Source organism: Diceros bicornis, chromosome 13, assembly GCF_020826845.1.
Source record: "Diceros bicornis minor isolate mBicDic1 chromosome 13, mDicBic1.mat.cur, whole genome shotgun sequence".
Lineage (NCBI taxonomy): Eukaryota > Metazoa > Chordata > Mammalia > Perissodactyla > Rhinocerotidae > Diceros > Diceros bicornis.
The window spans coordinates 36,209,300-36,229,923 of record NC_080752.1 but is presented as its reverse complement, the minus strand read 5'-3'; the positions used below and the strand labels follow the sequence as shown (position 1 = coordinate 36,229,923).

At 45.1% G+C, this 20,624-nt stretch overlaps 1 protein-coding gene across 8 annotated transcripts in view; it reads left to right on the top strand.

Moving 5' to 3' along the window:
• Positions 1-20,624, top strand: part of UBR4 (ubiquitin protein ligase E3 component n-recognin 4) — a 134,229-nt gene that overhangs the window by 96,615 nt on the left and 16,990 nt on the right. For all 8 annotated transcript variants that reach the window (XM_058553056.1, XM_058553055.1, XM_058553050.1 and 5 more), the window contains 16 exons: positions 3,033-3,162; positions 3,288-3,445; positions 4,196-4,305; positions 5,014-5,155; positions 5,548-5,629; positions 5,958-6,131; positions 8,363-8,484; positions 9,410-9,607; positions 10,584-10,664; positions 12,714-12,801; positions 13,337-13,464; positions 14,357-14,464; positions 14,985-15,104; positions 15,855-16,045; positions 16,515-16,688; positions 17,059-17,158. In XM_058553056.1, coding sequence (XP_058409039.1) covers positions 3,033-3,162; positions 3,288-3,445; positions 4,196-4,305; positions 5,014-5,155; positions 5,548-5,629; positions 5,958-6,131; positions 8,363-8,484; positions 9,410-9,607; positions 10,584-10,664; positions 12,714-12,801; positions 13,337-13,464; positions 14,357-14,464; positions 14,985-15,104; positions 15,855-16,045; positions 16,515-16,688; positions 17,059-17,158 — 2,106 coding nt within the window. The remainder of the gene's footprint in view (positions 1-3,032; positions 3,163-3,287; positions 3,446-4,195; positions 4,306-5,013; positions 5,156-5,547; positions 5,630-5,957; positions 6,132-8,362; positions 8,485-9,409; positions 9,608-10,583; positions 10,665-12,713; positions 12,802-13,336; positions 13,465-14,356; positions 14,465-14,984; positions 15,105-15,854; positions 16,046-16,514; positions 16,689-17,058; positions 17,159-20,624) is intronic.

Genomic DNA, 20,624 nt, shown 5'->3' with positions numbered 1-20,624 from the left:
ACTGTGGAGGACTACCTTTCTCTGGTCACGTCAGATGACTTGCAGCTCCAGAGAGCGCGGTGTTCTTTACTACCCACGTGCCTTGGCGTGTGTGGTATTGTGCAGTGGTAAAAATCCTAGGCGCTGGAGCAGACTGTCTAACTCAAATCTCAGCTCTTCCGTTTACTAGCATTGTGACCTTGGGCAAGTTATTTAACTTAGGTTCTTAGTTTCCCCATCTATAAAATGGGAATACAACACGTTGAGGTATTGTGAAGAATAAATGACTTAATGCTGATCACATGCTCGGAGCAGTGTCTAACCCAAGTTAGTTCTTAACAAGTGTTAGCTGTGGCTATATGCTGTCTTCTCTGCCTAGAATGCTCTCCTTCTCTTTGTTAGTGCTCCTTAGTAGATCCAGTTCTGTGGTAGACTGGCTGTGAGCTCCTTGAATCTAGGGACTGTCAGTTTAGTAATATTTTTTTTATGTCCCGTGTGTAGCATGGTACCTAGCATATAATAGCCACTCAGTTAATCATTGTTAAGTAAATGAATAAAGCCAAGTTTTCATCCTGAAATAATTATAGCTGAGCCACAGGTTGACTTGCTTGTACCGGCTTGTAGAATATGCAGGCCATAATTCTTTTTCTCGGCCATGCCTGAGGCTACCTGCCTCCAATCCCCCTTTGTGGTCCTTGGGCCATTCCGATTTCTGCTCCATCCTGATGGAGTCCCTTAATGGGAAACAAAGTCTTCCTTGCAGGAAGATTGCTTTCTGAGTAGTAAGTACTAGGGAGGAAACTGGACATTGAACACTTTACCTGTACTTCCCTTGCCCTGGTCTGCCCAGACAGTCCTCAGAAAAGGCAAGACTGAGGTACATGTGAAGGTTTATTTCCCCTCAGAGCTGATTCCCAACAAATAAAATCGTCCTAGATTGAAAAGAAGAACCTCATCCCCACATAATTATCATTTTTTTCCTGCAGTGTGAGGCAAAAGGAGATTTCCACAGAATTCTTATCCTCTAAGCACTGAAGCCCAGTGTCAATGTTCACATTTTGGTTAGTTTTAGCCTAGAGAGAGCAGCAGTTCTCACAGTTTCGCTCACAGGTCTCTGGGTGTTCCCAAGACTATCAGGGAATCTGCGAGGTCGACATTATTTTTGCAATTATCCTAAGGCATGATTGCCCTTTGCACTCTAAGGATGTTTGTGCTGATGGTGCAGAATCGATGATGGTTGGACCACTGGGGCCTTGGCATGACAGGCAGTGGCCCCACCGTTCCTTGTAGTCATGCTCTTCACTGTCGTGAGGTTTCGTTCAAGAGCATCTTTGATCAAGCAGCACAAGTTAATTTTAATAAATCTTAACTCTCGAGCACTAATGTTTTTAATGTTCAGTGTGACAATACAGGAAGTACACCGAAGTGCTTTTGCTGCACACTGAAGTACAGTGGCTGTCTAGAGGAAAAGCACTCATGTCATTGAGATGCGGGCTAAACCGTCTGCTTTTTCCATGGCACCTGTTTGTGCTTGCAAGGACTGACAGGCAAATTGTGGTTATTCAGAGGCAGATGTTGGGCAGACATTTTCTTGAAAAATGAATGAAGTGAGCCTGTCACTTCAAGAGGAATTGGCACAACCCAGTGAACCAGTATTTTCCAAATGACCAATGCATGTTACAGAATCACGCGTGGGTAAAAGATGAATTTTTGTATGATGGAATGTGAAAAGTTTATTGATTGGTTTCACATTCCACATTACAGCCAATCCTTAAGAACCTACGATTTATTGAATTTTGGTGTAGTATCAAAGAAAGAAATCAACAATTAAGTGAAAAAGCTATTAAAATATTCTTCTCTTTTTTAACTAATATCTGTGTGAGGCTAGATGTTTCTCATATACTTGAACCAAAACATATAACAGTTCGACTGCCTAAGCAAGTATGAGAATCCAGCTGTCTTATTAAGGCAGTCATTAGACTATCTTCAAAAGTGTAAATTAGGGCCGGCCCCGTGACTTAGTGGTTAAGTGCGCGTGCTCCGCTACTGGCGGCCCGGGTTCGGATCCCGGGCGCGCACCGACGCACCACTTCTCCGGCCATGCTGAGACCGTGTCCCACATACAGCAACTAGAAGGATGTGCAACTGTGACATACAACTATCTACTGGGGCTTTGGGGGCGGAAAAAAAAGGAGGAGGATTGGAAATAGATGTTAGCTCAGAGCTAGTCTTACTCAGCTAAAAGAGGAGGATTAGCATGGATGTTAGCTCAGGGGTGATCTTCCTCACACAAAAAAATAAAAGAAGCCTATTAAAAAAAAAAAAAGAAAAGAAAGAAAACTAATGGCAACTAATGATCTGTTGTCTTTCCTTATAAAAAAAAAAGTGTAAATTAGTGCCACTCCTTTCTCTAGTTTATTTTTGTTTTGAAAAATATAAAAAATGTCATTTAAGTTGATAACTAATGGATTTATTCTTATTTTTAAAAGAATTAATAAATATTTTAAGAATTTCTCAGTTTTAGTCTGTAATATGGTAAATATTGATAGAACCACATACACAAAAGCTCTTTGGAGCCCTCAATAATTTTTTAAGAGTGTAATGGGGTACAGAGGCCAGAAAGTTTGAGAACCGCTGGCTTAGAGTGCTGTCTGAGGTTCTTTGATATACAGGCTAGTTCTGGTTACTAATGGCTCTTTAAATTCTGGAGACTGCTTAGTGATCCCTTGAAGATTTATGTTTGGGAAACTGCACATCAGCCTTGGGATAGGAATTAGTGTATGCGGCTATAGGATTGTCTGCAGGGAGCCAGCTACATCTTACCCTGTGCAGTCAAAATTGTTGACCTTAAGCTCAGCATGGAGACGCTACTGCTAAATTGGATCAAAATGCTTTAACAGAAACACATATTCAGGCATAAAAGATATGAATGTTGATCCTTCTGATCTTCTTGCCTTTGCATATGTCCCCTTGGGGTGCTAGTGCCATTATATTGGAGCTCTGGCTCAGTCGTCCCTCGAGCTCTCTCACCTTTTTCTGCTTTCCTCCCGCAGGATGTTCCTGTTGAGGCCCTCACCACAGTTAAGCCATATTGCAATGAGATCCATGCCCAGGCTCAACTGTGGCTCAAGAGAGACCCCAAAGCATCCTATGAAGCCTGGAAGAAGTGTCTTCCTATCCGAGGTGTGTCTGTCTCTTCAAGCCTTAGGAAATCAGTCACTCCTACCCTTGTCCTGACAGCCCTACAAGTCCATTTTCCTGTTACTTTCTTTTCCTTATACCTCTCCCTGTACCCCTTTGCCTGCCAGGGATAGATGGCAATGGGAAGTCCCCCAGCAAATCAGAGCTCCGCCATCTCTATTTGACTGAGAAGTACGTGTGGAGGTGGAAGCAGTTCCTGAGTCGTCGGGGGAAGAGGACCTCCCCCTTGGATCTCAAACTGGGCCATAACAACTGGCTGCGGCAAGTGAGTGACCACCTCCCGGTCCCTCACCCTGCTATGCTGGCCGCGGATACCGAGCGGTCTGCTTCTGCTCCTCCCCACCTGTCTGCTCTGCTTTCTCTTCTTTCTCTTTGCTTTCTTGCTTCCTTTCGAATAGGAAGTAGGTGGAGATTCTTGCTTGCAGCCACCAGCATGGTGGACTGACCCAAATAGAACTCTTCTCTGCCCTTTTCATCAAGCTCCTTGTCCTCTCTGCTCTCCTTCCTGACCACTCAACGGAACTCAGCCTCAGTGCCTATGCTCCTCTTTTCTCCTTCCATCTTTCATATCTTCTGCTGTCCTCTCCCTCTTCTTTCTAGCTGATGTTTTAAAGGATTTAAGTAATTATGTTTTAGAGAATCCATTTGTCCATTGGTGTATAAAATAAGAAATACTTAGTTTAAATCAAATGTATTTGGCATATAGGTGTCCCCAAAATAGAATTATAGGAGTCTTTGCTGAGGAAAATACCCGCTAGTCTTTTTTCCTAGTTCAGTCATTGTAGGTATGTTCTCCAGAGTACTTGGAGACAATCTCATGAAGAAGGAGACTTCTTAGCTGCCTCTATCCCAGTTTGCAGCAGTTGCATCTTGTGTTAGCTGGTGATTTTTACCTTCAACCTTTTCCTGGAGAAGTGCCCAGAGGACTTCTGAGTGGTGGCAGTTGAGTGTGCCCTGCTGGGGGCTGGTGAGACAGCCGTCACCTGACCAGGAGCTTCTCGCCCGTGTCCTGCAGGTGCTCTTCACTCCGGCGACACAGGCTGCACGGCAGGCAGCCTGTACCATTGTGGAAGCTCTAGCCACCATTCCCAGCCGCAAGCAGCAGGTCCTTGACCTCCTCACCAGGTGCCATTTGAGGGCGGGATGGGGAGGGTGGTCAGGCTTCATCTAGAGCTTTTCCTGCTTTCCCGGGGGAATCCTCTGGGAATTGGGATGGGAGGCACACCTCTGCTCTGTAACCATCCCAGTCCGTGTAGCAGATCACGGAAACAAACAAGTACTAAGAAGCTGAGTTTCAGTGGTGGCAGTAGTAGTAATAGGAGCAGTAGCACTAGCAGCTAATATTTATTGAGACCTTATGAGCTTATAAATGCTTGGCGTGCATTATCTCGTTCAATCCCCACAGCGTCCTGAGCTTAACGTGGTTGGTTAGCTTGTCCACTGGAAGGCAAGATTGCAATCCGGGCAGTCTAATTCTAAAGCCCACAGCATTGGCCACTGAACTCTGGGATATACTTGCCTTCTAAATGACTTAGTCAAAAACCAGTCTCACTACGTGGATAACCACTATGCCTATTTTGGTGCTTATTGTTCCAAATGCTTATGGTTTATTGCGTTGCATTTCTCGTTGTGTGCTCTAAATTGTTCCCAAGTATGGGAGGTTCCCAAGTGGGAAGTTTGGGGTTTTCTTGGGTGCCCTCGCTCCACCCTCTAGAAGGAAAGGGGAGGGAAGGAGAGCAGAAGACATGAAAGATGGAAGGACAAAGAGGAACTGTTTAGAACTATTGGAGCTAATAGAGTTCTCTCACGGTTCCCTGTCGCTCTCAATGGCAGTTATCTGGATGAACTGAGCATAGCTGGCGAGTGTGCTGCCGAGTACTTGGCCCTCTACCAGAAGCTCATCACTTCAGCTCACTGGAAAGTCTACCTGGCAGCTCGGGGAGTCCTGCCCTATGTGGGCAACCTCATCACCAAGGTATCCTACCTCCTGGGCCAGGAGAGCCCCTTTCCCTAATTCTCCTTCCATTATACTCTTTCTCTGATATAAACTTTGTGGTGTTCTTTTTTGCTGAGAAGAAATAATTTGTTGAAAATATTATTTTTATGACTTTATTGTATTTATCATATTGATGTAGCAACCTGTTGGGGGCATTTAGGTGGTTTCCAATTTTTAAGCAATCCCTAAACGTTATTGCAACTGTCCTTGGCTTCTTGGAAAGGAGTTCTACAGATGTTCAGTTTGAGGGATCAGTAGAATAAAATGATGGAGTGTCTTTGGCTGGTGCAGCAAGCTCCTGGACTGGTAGTGGAGGTGACCAGTGTCGGTGGCAGTGTTGTCACACTAATTATGCTTATCATCCTGTTTAGGAAATAGCTCGCTTGCTGGCCCTGGAGGAGGCCACCCTGAGCACTGATCTGCAGCAGGGCTATGCCCTCAAAAGTCTCACAGGTAGAGAAAGCCACCTGTCCCTTCCTTTAGGGCACCCTGGGTATATTTTGGGGACTGACACTTAGTTCCTTGGGTGCTGGGTTTGACTCTCTTCCGTCTGTGTCGACCATAGTGCAGATTTAAGCTCTGCCTTTTTCTCCTCATCGATGGGTTTACATTTTTGAGCTCCTTTTCACTTTGACCAGTTCATTGAGCACCTGCTCTGTGCCAAGCACAAAGATAGCTTTTCCCTGCTTTTGAGTTGCTCATAAACTTTTGAAGACACAGTCCTTCCTTGCTCATGTTCTCATCGAGGGCTCTTGCAGCAACTTTTTCCTGTCTCCCACAGGCCTTCTCTCCTCCTTTGTCGAGGTGGAATCCATCAAAAGGCACTTTAAAAGTCGCTTGGTGGGTACTGTGCTGAATGGATACCTGTGCTTGCGAAAGCTGGTGGTGCAGAGGACCAAGCTGATCGATGAGACCCAGGATATGCTGCTGGAGATGCTGGAAGACATGACCACAGGTAGTGCTGCCCAGCAGCCTAGAGCTTGAGACTCCCACGCCCCTTCTGGGTCTGCCTAGGTGCATTAGTCAGATTTCCTTGAGTTCCACAGAGCCAGAGGAGGGGCGGCAAGTGTCTCCCCACATTCAAGGAAAGAAGGAGAAGAAACTCTTCTCTCAAGAGAGTATTAGTTCTTGGAGTTATACAATTCCAGAGCTGGGCTCAGTCAATTTGCACTGAGCTCACAGAGCAGAAAGAAGTCACGGCTTCTCAGATTGGTGTCTTTCATTGGTTCTGGAAAATTCTCAGCCATTATTTCTTCAACTGCCTCTGCTCCATTCTCCCTCTCTCCCTCTCCCTCTTTCTCTCCCTCTCCCCCCTCCCCCCCCCGTCTCTCTCCCCCCTCCCCCTCCCCACCCCCTTCCCCTCCCCCACCACCCCTCTCTCATCCCTGTGGGACTCCTCTCTCTGTCATCCATATCTCTTCACCTCTTTCATAGTGTTCGTCTCATTGTATCTTTATGCTGATTTTGGATAATTTCTTCAGTTCTGTCATTCAGTTCATTAACTTTTTCTTCACTATGTGTAATCTATTTAATCTGCCCGTTGAGTTCTGGATTTTGTAGTCTCTTGTTTATTTACTCACATTTCCCATCCTTTTTATAATCCTTAAATATATCAAACATACTTCTGTGTCTGATAATTCTAAAATTTGAAATATTTATGGATCTGATCCTGCTGTTTGTTATTCCGGGTCTTGCTTTTGGTGCCTTAAGTCTTTTGTATTTTGTGATTTTTGACTGTGAGCTCCTGTTTCGGGGATTTAAGGTGGAAATTCTTTAGGACCCAAGTCAAAGATGGGTTTCTCCAGAGAGGATTTGTGAGGATTCTGTGAGGCGTCTCAGGGCACTGCCATCTGGGGCTGCCTTCGACGAAGTTCTGAGCTTCAGGTTTTTCAGACCTAGGTAGTGTGAATTTTGAGCCACAAACACCTAGAGGTGAGAGGCAGCTTGTTATGTGTTCTCCGAGGAGATTTTTTTTCCCCTCTACTCAGTGCCAAATTATAAGGGAAGACAACTTCCTTTCAGTTATTTTCTTGGGGCAAAGGGAGAGTTAAATTTTCTAGTTGACCCTTATACCAAAGGTATAGTCTTTTGGGGTACCAGATTTATGTGTGTGTGGGTGGGGGGAGGGAATTCCTCTTTGCTCTCCACCTTGGCGGATTGGGGGCTTTGTATCAGCTCTCAAATCCTGTCAGGTTATGGAAACCAAAGCTGAAGGCAGAAACCAGCTTCCGAGTTTTGATAACCTTTCTGGGTTTCTCATTTCTCTTAGTTTTTGGCTTTCATTTTTTCTTGGCTATTGTGGCAGTTCAAGATTTTAAATTATTTGTAAGTGCTGAGGAGTGGGGGGTAGTTCAGGGAACACAGTCTGCCATATTGTCAGACATGGAGGTCCTTCTGATGCCGTTTTCATCATGCCGTGCTGAGCTGGTTGATGACCTTGTCAGCTGGACCCTTTTAAAGAGCATGTTTCTTCTTCCTCCTGTAACTTAAAGTTGTCTCTTTGGCTTCTAGAGGGAAATCTACTTAATCTTACAGAATGAAGCTTAAAACTATAACTTCCCTTTGATTTGACTAGAATACAGTTAGGATCACTATTTGAGTACCTATTTTTGAGTACCTATTCTGGCCAAGAGGATGCTAAGTTGAATAAAGCTTAGTTTCTCTGCTTAAGGAGGTTATAATTCTGAGAGGGAGCAAGACATGTACGCAACTAAGCAGGATGCACTGTGTTGAATTGGGCATTAAGGCTTTCAAATGGAATGCAGTCTGAGTATAAAAATCAAACAACTTCAAGTTTCTAACTGAAATATTGATATCGCCATATAGGGCATTTAAAAACTTACCAGGCAGGGGCCGGCCCCGTGGCTTGGTGGTTAAGTGCACGCGCTCCGATGCTGGTGGCCCGGGTTCGGATCCCGGGCGCTCACGGAGGCACCACTTCTCCATCCATCCTGAGGCCGAGTCCCACATACAGCAACTAGAAGGATGTGCAGCTATGACATACAACTATCTACTGGGGCTTTGGGGGGAAAAAAATAAATAAAAATAAAATCTTTAAAAAAAAAAAAAAAAAAACTTACCAGGCAGAAAGAACCTGTCAGCGACAGTACTTCATTTAGAGTCTCATCTTGGTTTCTGTGGATGAAGCTCTTTCCTAACTGATTTGGCCACTTTGATGTCTGGCAGGTACAGAGTCAGAAACCAAGGCCTTCATGGCTGTGTGCATTGAGACAGCCAAGCGCTACAATCTGGATGACTACCGGACTCCTGTCTTCATCTTTGAGAGGCTCTGCAGCATCATTTATCCTGTAAGCAGTGATCCTTCCCATGGCTCTCAGGGTCTCGGCGTGAGCCATTTTGCCATGAAGCCTCTTGGTGATTCATTATAGTCATGGGCAGTCTTACCAGCTGTAGGCCATTTACTCAACATTTTAGAAAGCTCCACTGACATAAAACAGAAGCAACCTCGTAATTTTCTTGCTCCTGATGATGAGAAATTTAATGACCTTCCTTGATCATATTTCCTAGATTCAAGGTCAAGATCAGGTCTAACTTCCCATTGCCAAAATCCTGTTGCTTATCAGTCCAATTTATACTATGAAAGAGGCAATATTGAGCTAGAGTATAAAGAAATTTTCGCTCTCTTCTTTTCCACCCTTGTTTTGTGCACACGTGGGTGCGTATTTGTTTCCCTAGCCTGAGCTATACAGAAGCGTGGTGTGATCCAAAGACCCCTCCTGTTATTGAAGAAGGATGAAAAACACCAGTGTCATCAGTTAATGATGAGAGGTCATTGGGGTTGTGCATACTAAGCATTAGGTAACATAGAGAGTACCCTCTTATGATGATGACGAAGTCACGGTCACCTATGACAGTCATCTGGCCCCAGATTGGCTAGCGTAGCATGAGACAAGCAGGAGGAGGTGAGCAGGACCTCCGCTCGTTTCAGTGACACAGCTTTCTTACGTCACTCCTCATCTGCTTATTTTGTTAGGCTTTAGGACAGGCTTTATATTTAAGACTATGTGAATTATATTTGGATTTTTTGAATCACCTCTGAGCTTCCTATCCTTTGTATCTTTGAATGTGTGAGGAGCTGGATGAGTTTGATGTGTTTCCCTCAGAGTGTCCGTGGAACAAGGTAGCATGCTATAAATCTAAAAGGCCTCTGCTATCCCTCTACACATATCTTTATGCCATCCCTTTTAATGCATCCTTCTCTCTGTCCTTTAGGAGGAGAATGAAGTCACTGAGTTCTTTGTGACCCTGGAGAAGGATCCCCAACAAGAAGACTTCTTACAGGGCAGGATGCCTGGGAACCCGTATAGCAGCAATGAGCCAGGCATTGGGCCACTGATGAGGGATATAAAGAACAAGATTTGCCAGGACTGTGACCTGGTGGCTCTCCTGGAGGATGACAGTGGGATGGAGGTAACAAGCCTGGGACAGTGCTGCTTTGATTAAGAGCATGGGCTAAGATCAAATCCAGTTTCCTCTCTTTTGTAGCTGATTAGCATTGGGCGGGTAGCTTGCTTCAGCTTCCTTATCTATAAATGGGGGCTAATGATTCCCACCTACCCACCTCACCTGGAGTTAAGGTTAATTACCTGTAAAGGGCTCTGCCCAATGCCTGGCATGCAGTAAGCAAATTGTTAGTGGCTTTTGCTTGTCGTGGCATAGGCTTTTGTTATTCTTGTTGCTCTGGCAGAGGCTTCCCAGTGATTCCAGGTTAATTAAGCTCCCTAAATACTGGCACTTTAGCCCCTGTGTAGATTTCTGGCCCTATATCTGGTACCTTCTGGCAGATAACCTCTAGGGTCTGGCATACATGGTGAAAAGCATGTTGGGTGAGATAGAGAAAATTACTTTTTCTGGTGCTGAGCCTGAAGTGGACTCAGAATAGGAGGTGCTCAGCAGCGATTCTTTTTCTTTTTTTGTGAAGATTAGCCCTGAGCTAACATCTGATGCCAATCTTCCTCTTTTTTGCTGGGGAAGATTGGCCCTGGGCTAACATCCGTGCCCATCTTCCTCTACTTTATATGGGACGCCGCCACAGCATGGTTGACAAGCGGTGTGTCAGTCCACGCCCGGGATCCAAACCTGTAAACCCTGGGCCGCCGAAGGGGAGCGTGTGAACTTAACTGCTATGCCACCGGGCCGGCCCCCTCAGCAGGGAAATTTAACCTGGAGTCCATGGTTTGGGTAAAGGGTGTTTGTAACCCCTGAAATAGTGCACAAAATTCTGGGCGTTGTGCACACACGTGCGTTTTTCAGAAAGGGGAAGTTGATAGGTCCATGACATAAAAATTATGAATTATGAACCACTGCCATAAAGTCTCCTTTGGTCTTGAAATTTTCTTGCCTTGCAATTATTTGGAATAACAGCCTCATCTACTTTTCTCTTCAGCTTCTAGTGAACAATAAAATCATTAGTTTGGACCTTCCTGTGGCCGAGGTTTACAAGAAGGTCTGGTGTACCACAAATGAGGTATGTGCTGGTTTTCTCACTTGGAGGTGTGGTTTTACCTTTCTGACTTCATGTGGACTTGTCCCAGGAGGAGCTTGTAGCAGCACCTAAGGAGCTGTACTTCCCGTTTGTGGTTGTGGAGAAAACCAGTTGTCTTGTCCTTTTGAGGCATCAGACTAGTGAGGTAGAAGAGCTTCAGGGGAGGGCGAGTGTTTTCTGGCTGTGTGCAGCCCAGGCTGGGCAAAGTCTGGGGAAGCAGTGTGTTGGGGAACGCTTGCTGTCTCATACGCTTTATATCCGGGTGCCTCTTGACTGAGATTCTCAGCTTTTGTGGGCCTGCTCACTTATGAGAACATTTTTCTAAGAGCTGTGTCAAGGAGCATAGTTTCTCGTTTACTGATTGGGGAATTGCGACTTGAACAGGCAGTTACTCTTGAAGAGGGGAAAGGGAAATAAAGGAAGCATGGCATTCTGGTCCTTTGGACCACCTCAGTACTGTCTGTCTGCTCTGGAGAGTCTTATAGTCCACTTCCCCTCTCCCTCCTCTTGTCTTAATCTCCTCCTCTGGTCCTTCCTTTCCTGTCTTTTTGTCTGCTTTCCTCCCCTTCCATTTCTTTCTCTCCTTCCCATTCCTTCCCATCTCTTCTCTCTATTAGGTGTATCTTTAGTAAGTGAATCAAATAAATAGTTGAATTACAGCAAACTAATGTACCAGTGAAGCACAGCGAACTTTTCTATACTTAGTCCCAAATATTTCTGTAGAGTTTGAGACTAAATTAGTAGTGTTCTGTTGGCACGTTTTGGCCTTTCTTACGTATTTTTGCTTCTCTCCTTTCTCCCACTGTGCTGGTACTCCTGGACATTGTCTACTGTTGGTCTGCTACCAATTGGATAGATATAGCGCTGTTGGCAGAGGGACACAGCAGGAGACTGCCCCAACCAGTACATCTTGTCACTGACGTTTTAGCATCAAAACAGAATGATACAGATTTAATCCCTGATGAATATAAAAAATTAAGACCAAGCTTTTATGGGCACCCTAGTAAATGGTGGTATGGAACCCAAAGAGTATACACAAGCATCTCTCCTTTTGAACCACGAGGCAAGGTAGAAGTTGAGGATCATTGGTCCCTCGCATTAGTGTGCTTAATCCACTGAGGAGTTCTTCTGGCAAAGTCCAGAGTTTGTGGCCGCCTTTTATCTGGGCCTTCATCAACCTCCCTTCTTACTTTGTCTCCCATTTCCCTGATACATAGCCCATCTCTTTAGCTACTAGAGTCTGTTCTGTTTTCTATGTGTCTTTCTCTCTCTGTCATGGTCTATGGCTGTTCTCTCTTTTAGTTCTCACTGGGCTTCCATAGCTGGAAACACTTCTAGAACTGGCCCCTCTGATGTCTTCTCTCCCTCCAGGGTTTCCTCTCCTGAAGCTGAACATGGGCTTAGAGGCAGACAGCTTGAATTAGTGTGGTACCTTCTCTCCAACTGAATTTCATAGAGTGTGACTCCAAACCTCTATTGCTCATCTCCAAAAGGAGAATATGTATGCTAGAGTACCTAACTCAGTGCCTGGTGTATAGTGAACTCTCATGATCCTCCGATTTAGTACAGTTGCTGTAATCTTCTCGTTTCTAGTCATTCCATCAGGTTATAGGTTTTAGCTTGAGGAAATTTGGGTGACCCCTCTCCTTGCTGTAAGGTTATATGAAGCCCTCAGGATCTCCATAAGCAAAGATTGGTGTATTCTCTTTTCTTGCTTTTGATTCCTGAGACTTGAATCAAAGCTATTTGATCTAATTGACCTTCCTTGTCCTAATTCTTTGAGTAGTGGTCTTGTTGGTTAGAGAGAATTTCTACTCCCAACACAGGTTGGGAATTGGACCTGGGCTTACAGCTGGATAACTCTGAACAAGCTGCTTAACCTTGTATAAGAGGATAATATAAAGTGCTTAATTAGCATAGGACTTAGCACAGAGTAAAATGATAAATAATAGTTGTTATAGTTATTACATAGAGTTTTAATGAAATTAAACGCCTGTTTACAAGTGCCTGTCTCCAACTTTCTCTGCTCAGGGAGAGCCAATGAGGATTGTTTATCGTATGCGGGGACTGCTGGGTGATGCCACTGAGGAGTTTATCGAGTCCCTGGACTCCACCACAGGTGTGGCCCTTTTCACAGACACTGCTGCATGTTGGATTTGAGATTTGGGACCACTGAGAGGTTCATCTCCTGGGACTTAGGGGTGTGCTGAGAAAGTACTCTCTTGTACCTCAGATCAGAATTGAGGGGGGATTACTTCTCCAACTGAGGAAAAGTACAGGTATCTATGGCCTAATACAGACACCTCTGGGGTTGGAGGCAAAAAAAAAAAAGAAAAACTTGGAAAAATGCAATTAGCAACAAACTTGAGATCAGATTTATTTTTAGCTTAGTTTTTTTTTTTCCAGTTGGAGGTGGTGTTTAGATTTTCACGTATTAGAGTAAGTAATTTTAGTTGACTTGAACCTTAAAAAAAGCTCCTACTGGGAGTGAGATAGTGTAGTTTAATATCCACTGTTGACTCCTTTTATTGGCTATGTCTTTATTGGAGATATGGAAAAGGGAACTAGCTTTCAGCCTGGGAGAGGGCTATCTGTTTTATTCCCATCTTCACCTTCCTCTCCTTTTATGCTTGGCTTTCCCCGGCTCACCCCAGATGAAGAAGAAGATGAAGAAGAAGTGTACAAGATGGCTGGTGTGATGGCCCAGTGTGGGGGCCTGGACTGCATGCTTAACAGACTGGCAGGGATCAAGGATTTCAAGCAGGGACGCCACCTTCTAACAGTGAGTTGGAGGCAGCAAGGTGGGACCAGCCCTTCTGCTTTGAGAGAGGCTGCTATGGAAAGAAGCTTGTGGCCACTGTGCCATATAACCCTAGAGGGCAGCATGGTGCTGTGGACCAGTGCAAGCCAATGAAGGATCTGGCAGCTTCCCTGAGCCCTCTACACTTTAGCCTTCTCCCCCAACTTCTCCCAAAAAACCAGTGTGATGGTAGCCTTCTGCTGTGTCTCTTTAGTCACCCATGGAACCAATGTGTAATTGTCTTTCCCAAAAAACTGCACTTGTGTCAATAGTTATTATTATTTAAATTATTATTGCTTTTTAAATGGATTTTGTGAGTAACCCTTTCATTCCTTGTAGGATTTTGTTTGGGTGTTCATCCAGCTGTCTCGATAAGGGGTAGAGGATTCTAAAGGCACCACAAATATTACACTATTATTTTCACCTCCAAGAGACATGAGAACAAATATTATTGTGCCCATGTTTTAAATGACCTACCTACATGGTCTGAGCTCCCACAAGCCATGAGCTTTGGGATCTTTCTGTTTACTATTAGTTCAGAGTCTGAGTCAGTCCTGGACTTTTCCCAGGACAACAGAGCATCGCCTATTCCATTAGGAATTGGTGTCACTGCCGGAGTTTTAGAAATGGCGGAGATATACCCAGCCCACACAAGCTACCACTGGAGAACAATGTTATTTAAATGGCCGACCTGATAGGAGATCACAGCCACCTTACTATGACCCCTTAAGGGTCGTTTCTCCCTGCTGTCCTCTGCATTTCAGGAGGAGTACCTGCTGGTCATACATGGCCCCTCTTCAACATTTCTTTCCTGCTCGTCTTCATCTTAGACTCTCAGAGGGTCTCATGGGTTTTGACTGGTTTTTCTTGTCAGGTCTTGCTGAAGTTGTTCAGTTACTGCGTGAAGGTGAAAGTCAACCGACAGCAGCTGGTCAAGCTGGAAATGAACACTTTGAATGTCATGCTGGGGACTCTCAACTTGGTAAAGAGTGTGGACTGCAAAATGTGGAGAATGAGCCTCGGAAGTCCTGGGTGGGGGGAGGACATCTCAGTTCTGGACTCAGATGGAATGGATTTCTGGCCTTTTCAAGCCCTTCGTCTGTCTGGCTGACCAGCACACGGACTTGGATCATTTAGGCTGTCCCTTCTCCTGCTGGCTCACCCCCGTGCTACTGCCATGATAGCTATGAGCTTTCTTGTCTCTTTCCTCAATTCAGATCAGAGAGAAGAGGAAGTTAGTGCCTGAAACAGTCCAGACAGCACACCAAAAGTAGTAGCACTGTCCTCAGGGCAACTGGGAAAGAAATCTGGAACATCACATAGCCTACATGCTCGTCTCTCTCTTTTGTGTGTGTGTGTCTCTCGCACACACATGGAGACACACAGACACACACAGTCTCTGGGAAGTAAGGCCATGAAGGACATCCTTGAGGAATAGATCCCATCAGCAATGAGTGGTTGCGGTTTTATTCCCAGAGTGACTGGGTCTTCCTCTCCTACAGGCCCTGCTGGCTGAACAAGAAAGCAAGGATAGTGGCGGTGCAGCTGTGGCCGAGCAGGTGCTTAGCATCATGGAAATCATTCTGGATGAGTCCAATGCTGAGCCCCTGAGTGAGGACAAGGTGAGTGGGGCCTCGTATATCCATCCGCAGATACTGGAAACCTTCCCTGTCTCATTGCCAGCAACGGACTTATGTGTGTCTTGCTGTGTCAACCAAGAATGATTGAGCCTGCTCAGGTCATGAGAATGCCAAGGCCCAAATAATGGTGACATCATTGGATTGAAGCCTGAAATCTGTGGATTCAGAGGAAACAAAGCTGCCAAGGATATTCTTCACTCAGAAGCTGCTCATTAATGGAATCCTGGCATGTTCCAACTGTTAGCGGTCTTAGTCCAACCCTCATTTCACAGTTGAGGAAACTCCAAGCCCAGAGAAATGAAGTGAGCTGTGCAATGTTATATAGTTGGCTACTGGCAGAATCAGGCCTAGATCCCCCATCTCCAGCTCCCAGTTCAGTTTCTCTCCACTTACTGCACCCTTGTCTTTCTCTGTTTTTATTGGTGCTAATGTTTCGGCTAGAGATAAAACCAAATGCGTATCAGGTAGCCTGCATTCTCTTAGAGGAGGAGAGATTGTATTGGCATATTTTGACCACCTGAGACTATTACAGAGCCATCACAGAATTTAGAAAGTAATTTATCAAGCGGAACTCACACTGTTGATTATTCCCCAGGAAGTGCTGAGACACAGTTCTTCTAGGGCTACTTCTGATGGCTCTGATGGAAGTGGATGACCTTTGGAGAGCAGATGCTGGCTACAGCCAAAGTCCTAACCCCGTTAATGGGCCTTCCATCCTCTTTCCTTTTGCAGGGCAACCTTCTCCTGACGGGTGACAAAGATCAACTCGTGATGCTCTTGGACCAGATCAACAGCACCTTCGTTCGCTCCAACCCTAGTGTGCTCCAGGGCCTGCTTCGCATCATCCCATACCTTTCCTTTGGAGAGGTGGAGAAAATGCAGATCTTGGTGGAGCGGTTCAAACCATACTGCAGCTTTGATAAGTACGTTGCTTAGATTTCAGAGAGCTAAGTGAGTGTCCCCACAAAGAACCCTGAACTAGTTCTGTGAGACTCAGGAAGAATCGCCTGAATTTCTATTAGATTTTTGTGTGCCAGCCTGACCTTTAAGGGGCTTGGTCTAACTGGGGAGTCAATATCTAAAATAGATTGTGTTCAAGTAGCGGTTGGCTACGCAGAGAAGATGAAGTGGTTGGTGAGACGGGAAGGGGATGTGACGAGATGGAGGGAGTCACGTGTGCAGAAGCATGAAAATGCAGGAGAATGTTAGGAGTTTGAGGGAGTAGCAAGTAAGACGGAGGGTGGCGGGAGCCAGATCAGCAGGGTTTTTATGTTGTGCTGAGGAGTTTAGACTTGATCCTACAGGCTATTGAAGATTGTTAATGAAGAGAATGACATGATCAGCTTATGTTATTCTTTTCACGCTCTCAGACTCTTTGATCTTTCCTGCTAGGTATGATGAAGATCACAGTGGCGATGATAAAGTCTTCCTTGACTGCTTCTGTAAAATAGCGGCCGGCATCAAGAACAACAGCAATGGGCATCAGCTGAAGGATCTGATTCTCCAGAAGGGAATTACCCAGAATGCGCTTGACTATATGAAAAAGCACATTCCCAGTGCCAAGAAGTAAGAAGTGTCTCTGTCAGTGGCTGCTTTCCTTCTCCTCCTCCTGGTTCCTTTTCTCCTTCATCTTCTTGACATAAAGCATCACATGTTCCCCTTTACCTTTCGTAGGGTCTCCCTCCCCTTCTGGAAACTACCAAGGTGACCACTCAGCCACTGCAGAGCCCTTTGGGGCTGTGGGGAAAATGGCAGCTTTTTGGTTTCTGTTTAAGAGTACTCATTTCTATTTGGCTTCTCAGCTGAGCTGGGTGGTCCTTTGTGATTCTTTATGGCACTCTTGAAGGGTCATGTTTAAACGAGCCAGAATCAACAACTGGTTTCTAGGTAGGATTTGCTTCTTTGGCCTGCTAATAAGCCTTCCTTTGCTTTGTAGTTTGGATGCTGACATCTGGAAAAAGTTTTTGTCTCGCCCAGCGCTGCCATTTATCTTGAGGCTTCTTCGGGGGCTGGCCATCCAGCACCCTGCCACCCAGGTGAGTAGCCAGTATGCATGTGGACCTTGTCTGGAGAGAGGACATGAAGTGTGAGGGAGCCATAAACTCGCTCCTCATCTCCCATGACTGAATGGAGATAACCACCTTGACTAGCCTTGAGACATGACTTGCCCTAATATATGACTCCTAGAGTAGAAGGGACTCTCATAGGTCATCTGGTTCATCTCTCTGTATGTAGGGAGGATTAAGTTAGAGCTGTGATTTCCTCATTCAGCTCTTTCTTATGTGGGGCTTCATTATCTCCCGGGTCAGCTGAGCAGCAGTTGTACTGTGAGGGTGTGGCTGACCAGAGTCTAAAACAGTTTTGATTTCTGGTCACAGTCACCGGGACATTTGTAATACCATCACCACCATTTTCTGCTCTGCCTCAGGCAGCTGAAAACTTTGTCCTCAGTGATGCCCACCCTTTCTACTCTGCTGCTCATTCTTGATCTCTTCCCCACTGGGCTGAGGTGTCTGTTACCCCCCACAAACCCTAACTGGCCCAGACAGGTGGCCAGGCTGGATTTTTTTTTTCAATTAAACTTTTTATTTTGAGATAATTGTAGAATCACATGCAGTTGTTAAGACATAATGCAGAGAAATCATATGTGCCCATTACCCAGTTTCTGCCAATGGTAACATCTTGCAAAACTTACAGTACAGTATCACAGCCAGGATATTGACATTAATACAGTCAAGATTTGGGACAGTTTCATCACCACAAGGATCCCCCCGTTGCACTTTTATAGCCATATCCACCTTCCCCCGCGTCCTCGCCACTAATCCCTGGCAACCATTGATCTGTTCTCCATTTCTCTAATTTTGTGATTTCAAGAATGTTATCAAAATGGAATCATACAGTATGTAACCTTTTGGGATTGACTTTTTTCAGGCAACATAATTTTCTGGAGATTCATCCAGGTTATCGCATGTACCAATAGTTTGTTCCTTTTCATTGCTGAGTAGTGTTCCATGGCCCGTGGATGCGCCACAGGCTGTTTAACCATCCACCCGTGAAAGGACACCTGGATCGGTTCCAGTTTGGGGCACTTATGAATAAAGCTGCTATGAACATTCACGTGCAGGATTTTGTGTGAATGCAAACTTTCATTTCTCTGGGTAAATGCCCAAGAGCGCAATTGCCAGTTGTGTATTTAGTTTTACAAGAAACTACCAAACTGTTTACTAGAGTAACTGCACCATTTTACGTTCCCACCAGCAGCGCGTGAGTGACCCACTCTCTGCACTCTCACCAGCGTTGGGTGGTGTCACTGTTTTTGATTGTAGCCATTCTGATAGATGTATAGTGATGTCGCACTGTGGTTGTAACTTGTATTTCCCTAATGGCGAACAATGCTGCCCATCTTTTCATGTGCTTCCTCTGCATCTTCAGTGAAATGTCCTTCATATCTTTTCTTTTCTCAGTGTTGAGTTTTGGGAGTCCTCAGGGCTGGATTTTTTTCTGTTTTTAGTGTTCTGCCTTGAATATAGTTCACATTCTCATTTGGTAACCTGTTCTGATAACTTGCTTCACAAACGTGGTGAATTGGTTACGTAAGGTTCTTCCATCTGTCTTACCCAAATCTCTATTGTTCTAAACTTTTGCTCAGTTCAGGGGAAGTAGTCGTAATTAGTACATCTTTGTGGAGGTAATTTTTTCTAAGTAAGAGTCTTCACTTGTATTATTTTCTCTATCCTGTAACATCTCTGTTTCGAATGTGGATCACTCAAGGAACAAAGCTGTGATTTGGCCAGTGGTAGCACAGTGAGCTGAGAACTCAGGTCAGCTGATTTCCAGGCTGTTCTTAGTTACTGAATTAAATTACTTTCTTTAGAATCAGGCTTTATCTGGTTAGATACTTGGCATATGTACTTCTAACCATTTACTTATCTTTGACACCATTTATTTATTTATTTATTTTTGGTGAGGAAGATCGCCCCCAAGCTAATATCCGTTGCCAATCTTCCTATTTTTGCTGAGGAAGATTAGCCCTGAGCTAACATCTGTGCCCATCTTCCTCTACTTTATATGGGACACTGCCACAGCGTGGCTTCACAAGCGGTGTGTTGGTCCGAGCCCGGGATCTGAACCTGCACACTCCAGGCCACCAAAGCAGAGTGCATGAACTCAACCACTATGCCACTGGGCTGGTCCCTGAACACATATTTATTTAGTGCCTATTGTGTACCTGTGCTGTGCTAGGCTGAGGTGATGTTGCCGAACAAGACAGTCATAGCCTGTGCCTCTGGGAGTTTACGTCTGGTGGAAAATATAGCCAAATACATAGTGATAACTGAACAGTGAGGTAAATGCAGTGTTGGAGGAGTCAAAAGAAAGAGGATTTTAAAAACGAGAGTATGGGGCCGGCCCCGTGGCTTAGCGGTTAAGTGCGCATGCTCCGCTACTGGCGGCCTGGGTTTGGATCCGGGGCGCGCACCAACGCACCGCTTCTCCGGCCATGCTGAGGCCGCGTCCCACATACAGCAACTAGCAGGATTTGCAACTATGACATACAACTATCTACTGAGGCTTTGGGGGAAAAAAAGAGGGGAGGATTGGCAATAGATGTTAGCTCAGAGGCGGTCTTCCTCAGCAAAAAGAGGAGGATTAGCATGGGTGTTAACTCAGGGCTGATCTTCCTCAGAAAAAAAAAAAACAAAAAAAACAAGAGTATGGCATCTTCAAAGGCTCAGAGGCAAGGGAGCTTAAAGCATTCCGGGAATTGAAAGCAATTGTGTTATGGGAGGTGAGGCATGGCGAGAGCTGACAATGAAGACATAACGTGGGTGCAGATCGCATTCTCCAAGGAGGGAGATTTTCTCATGAGGGCATTGGCCTTGGCCATGTTATAGAGGATGAATTGAAGGGAAGTAAGATGGGAGATAGGAAAAACAATTGGCAGGCTTTTATCATAATTTAGGTGAGAGACGATGGCAGCCTGAATTAGTTAGTGAAGTGGACAGTGAAGGGATTCAGCAGAGATCTGGGAGGTGGAGTAAATAGATTTGGAGATTGATTGCACATGGGGAGTAAAGAAGGCGGATGAATCAAGAACTCTGCTTAGATTCTGGATTAGGTGACCAGGTGAATGGTGGTGCCATTGAAGGAGATGGAGAACCTAGGAGGTTTGAGGTAAGGTGGAAGAGAATTCATTATACTAGACTATTAACATATGGTCTGGCCTCCTAACTAGAGTGTAAGCTTCAGGAAGGTACAGTCTTTGTTTCCCCAACACCTAAAACACTGTTTCATGCACATGCACACAGTAAATACCCAGAGTGTTGAGTTTGGGGTACCTGTGGTATAGTTTAGTAGGCAGCTGAACTATGGGTTCAGTGTTTAGGAGCCTGGGACATGAGATACCTGTAATTTTGCTGAGGCACAAGTTTGAAGCGTGCCTGCTATGAGAATAGATTTATGAGTTAGTGAGTGATCTGAGTTGAGTGCTGAGTTAGCACATTG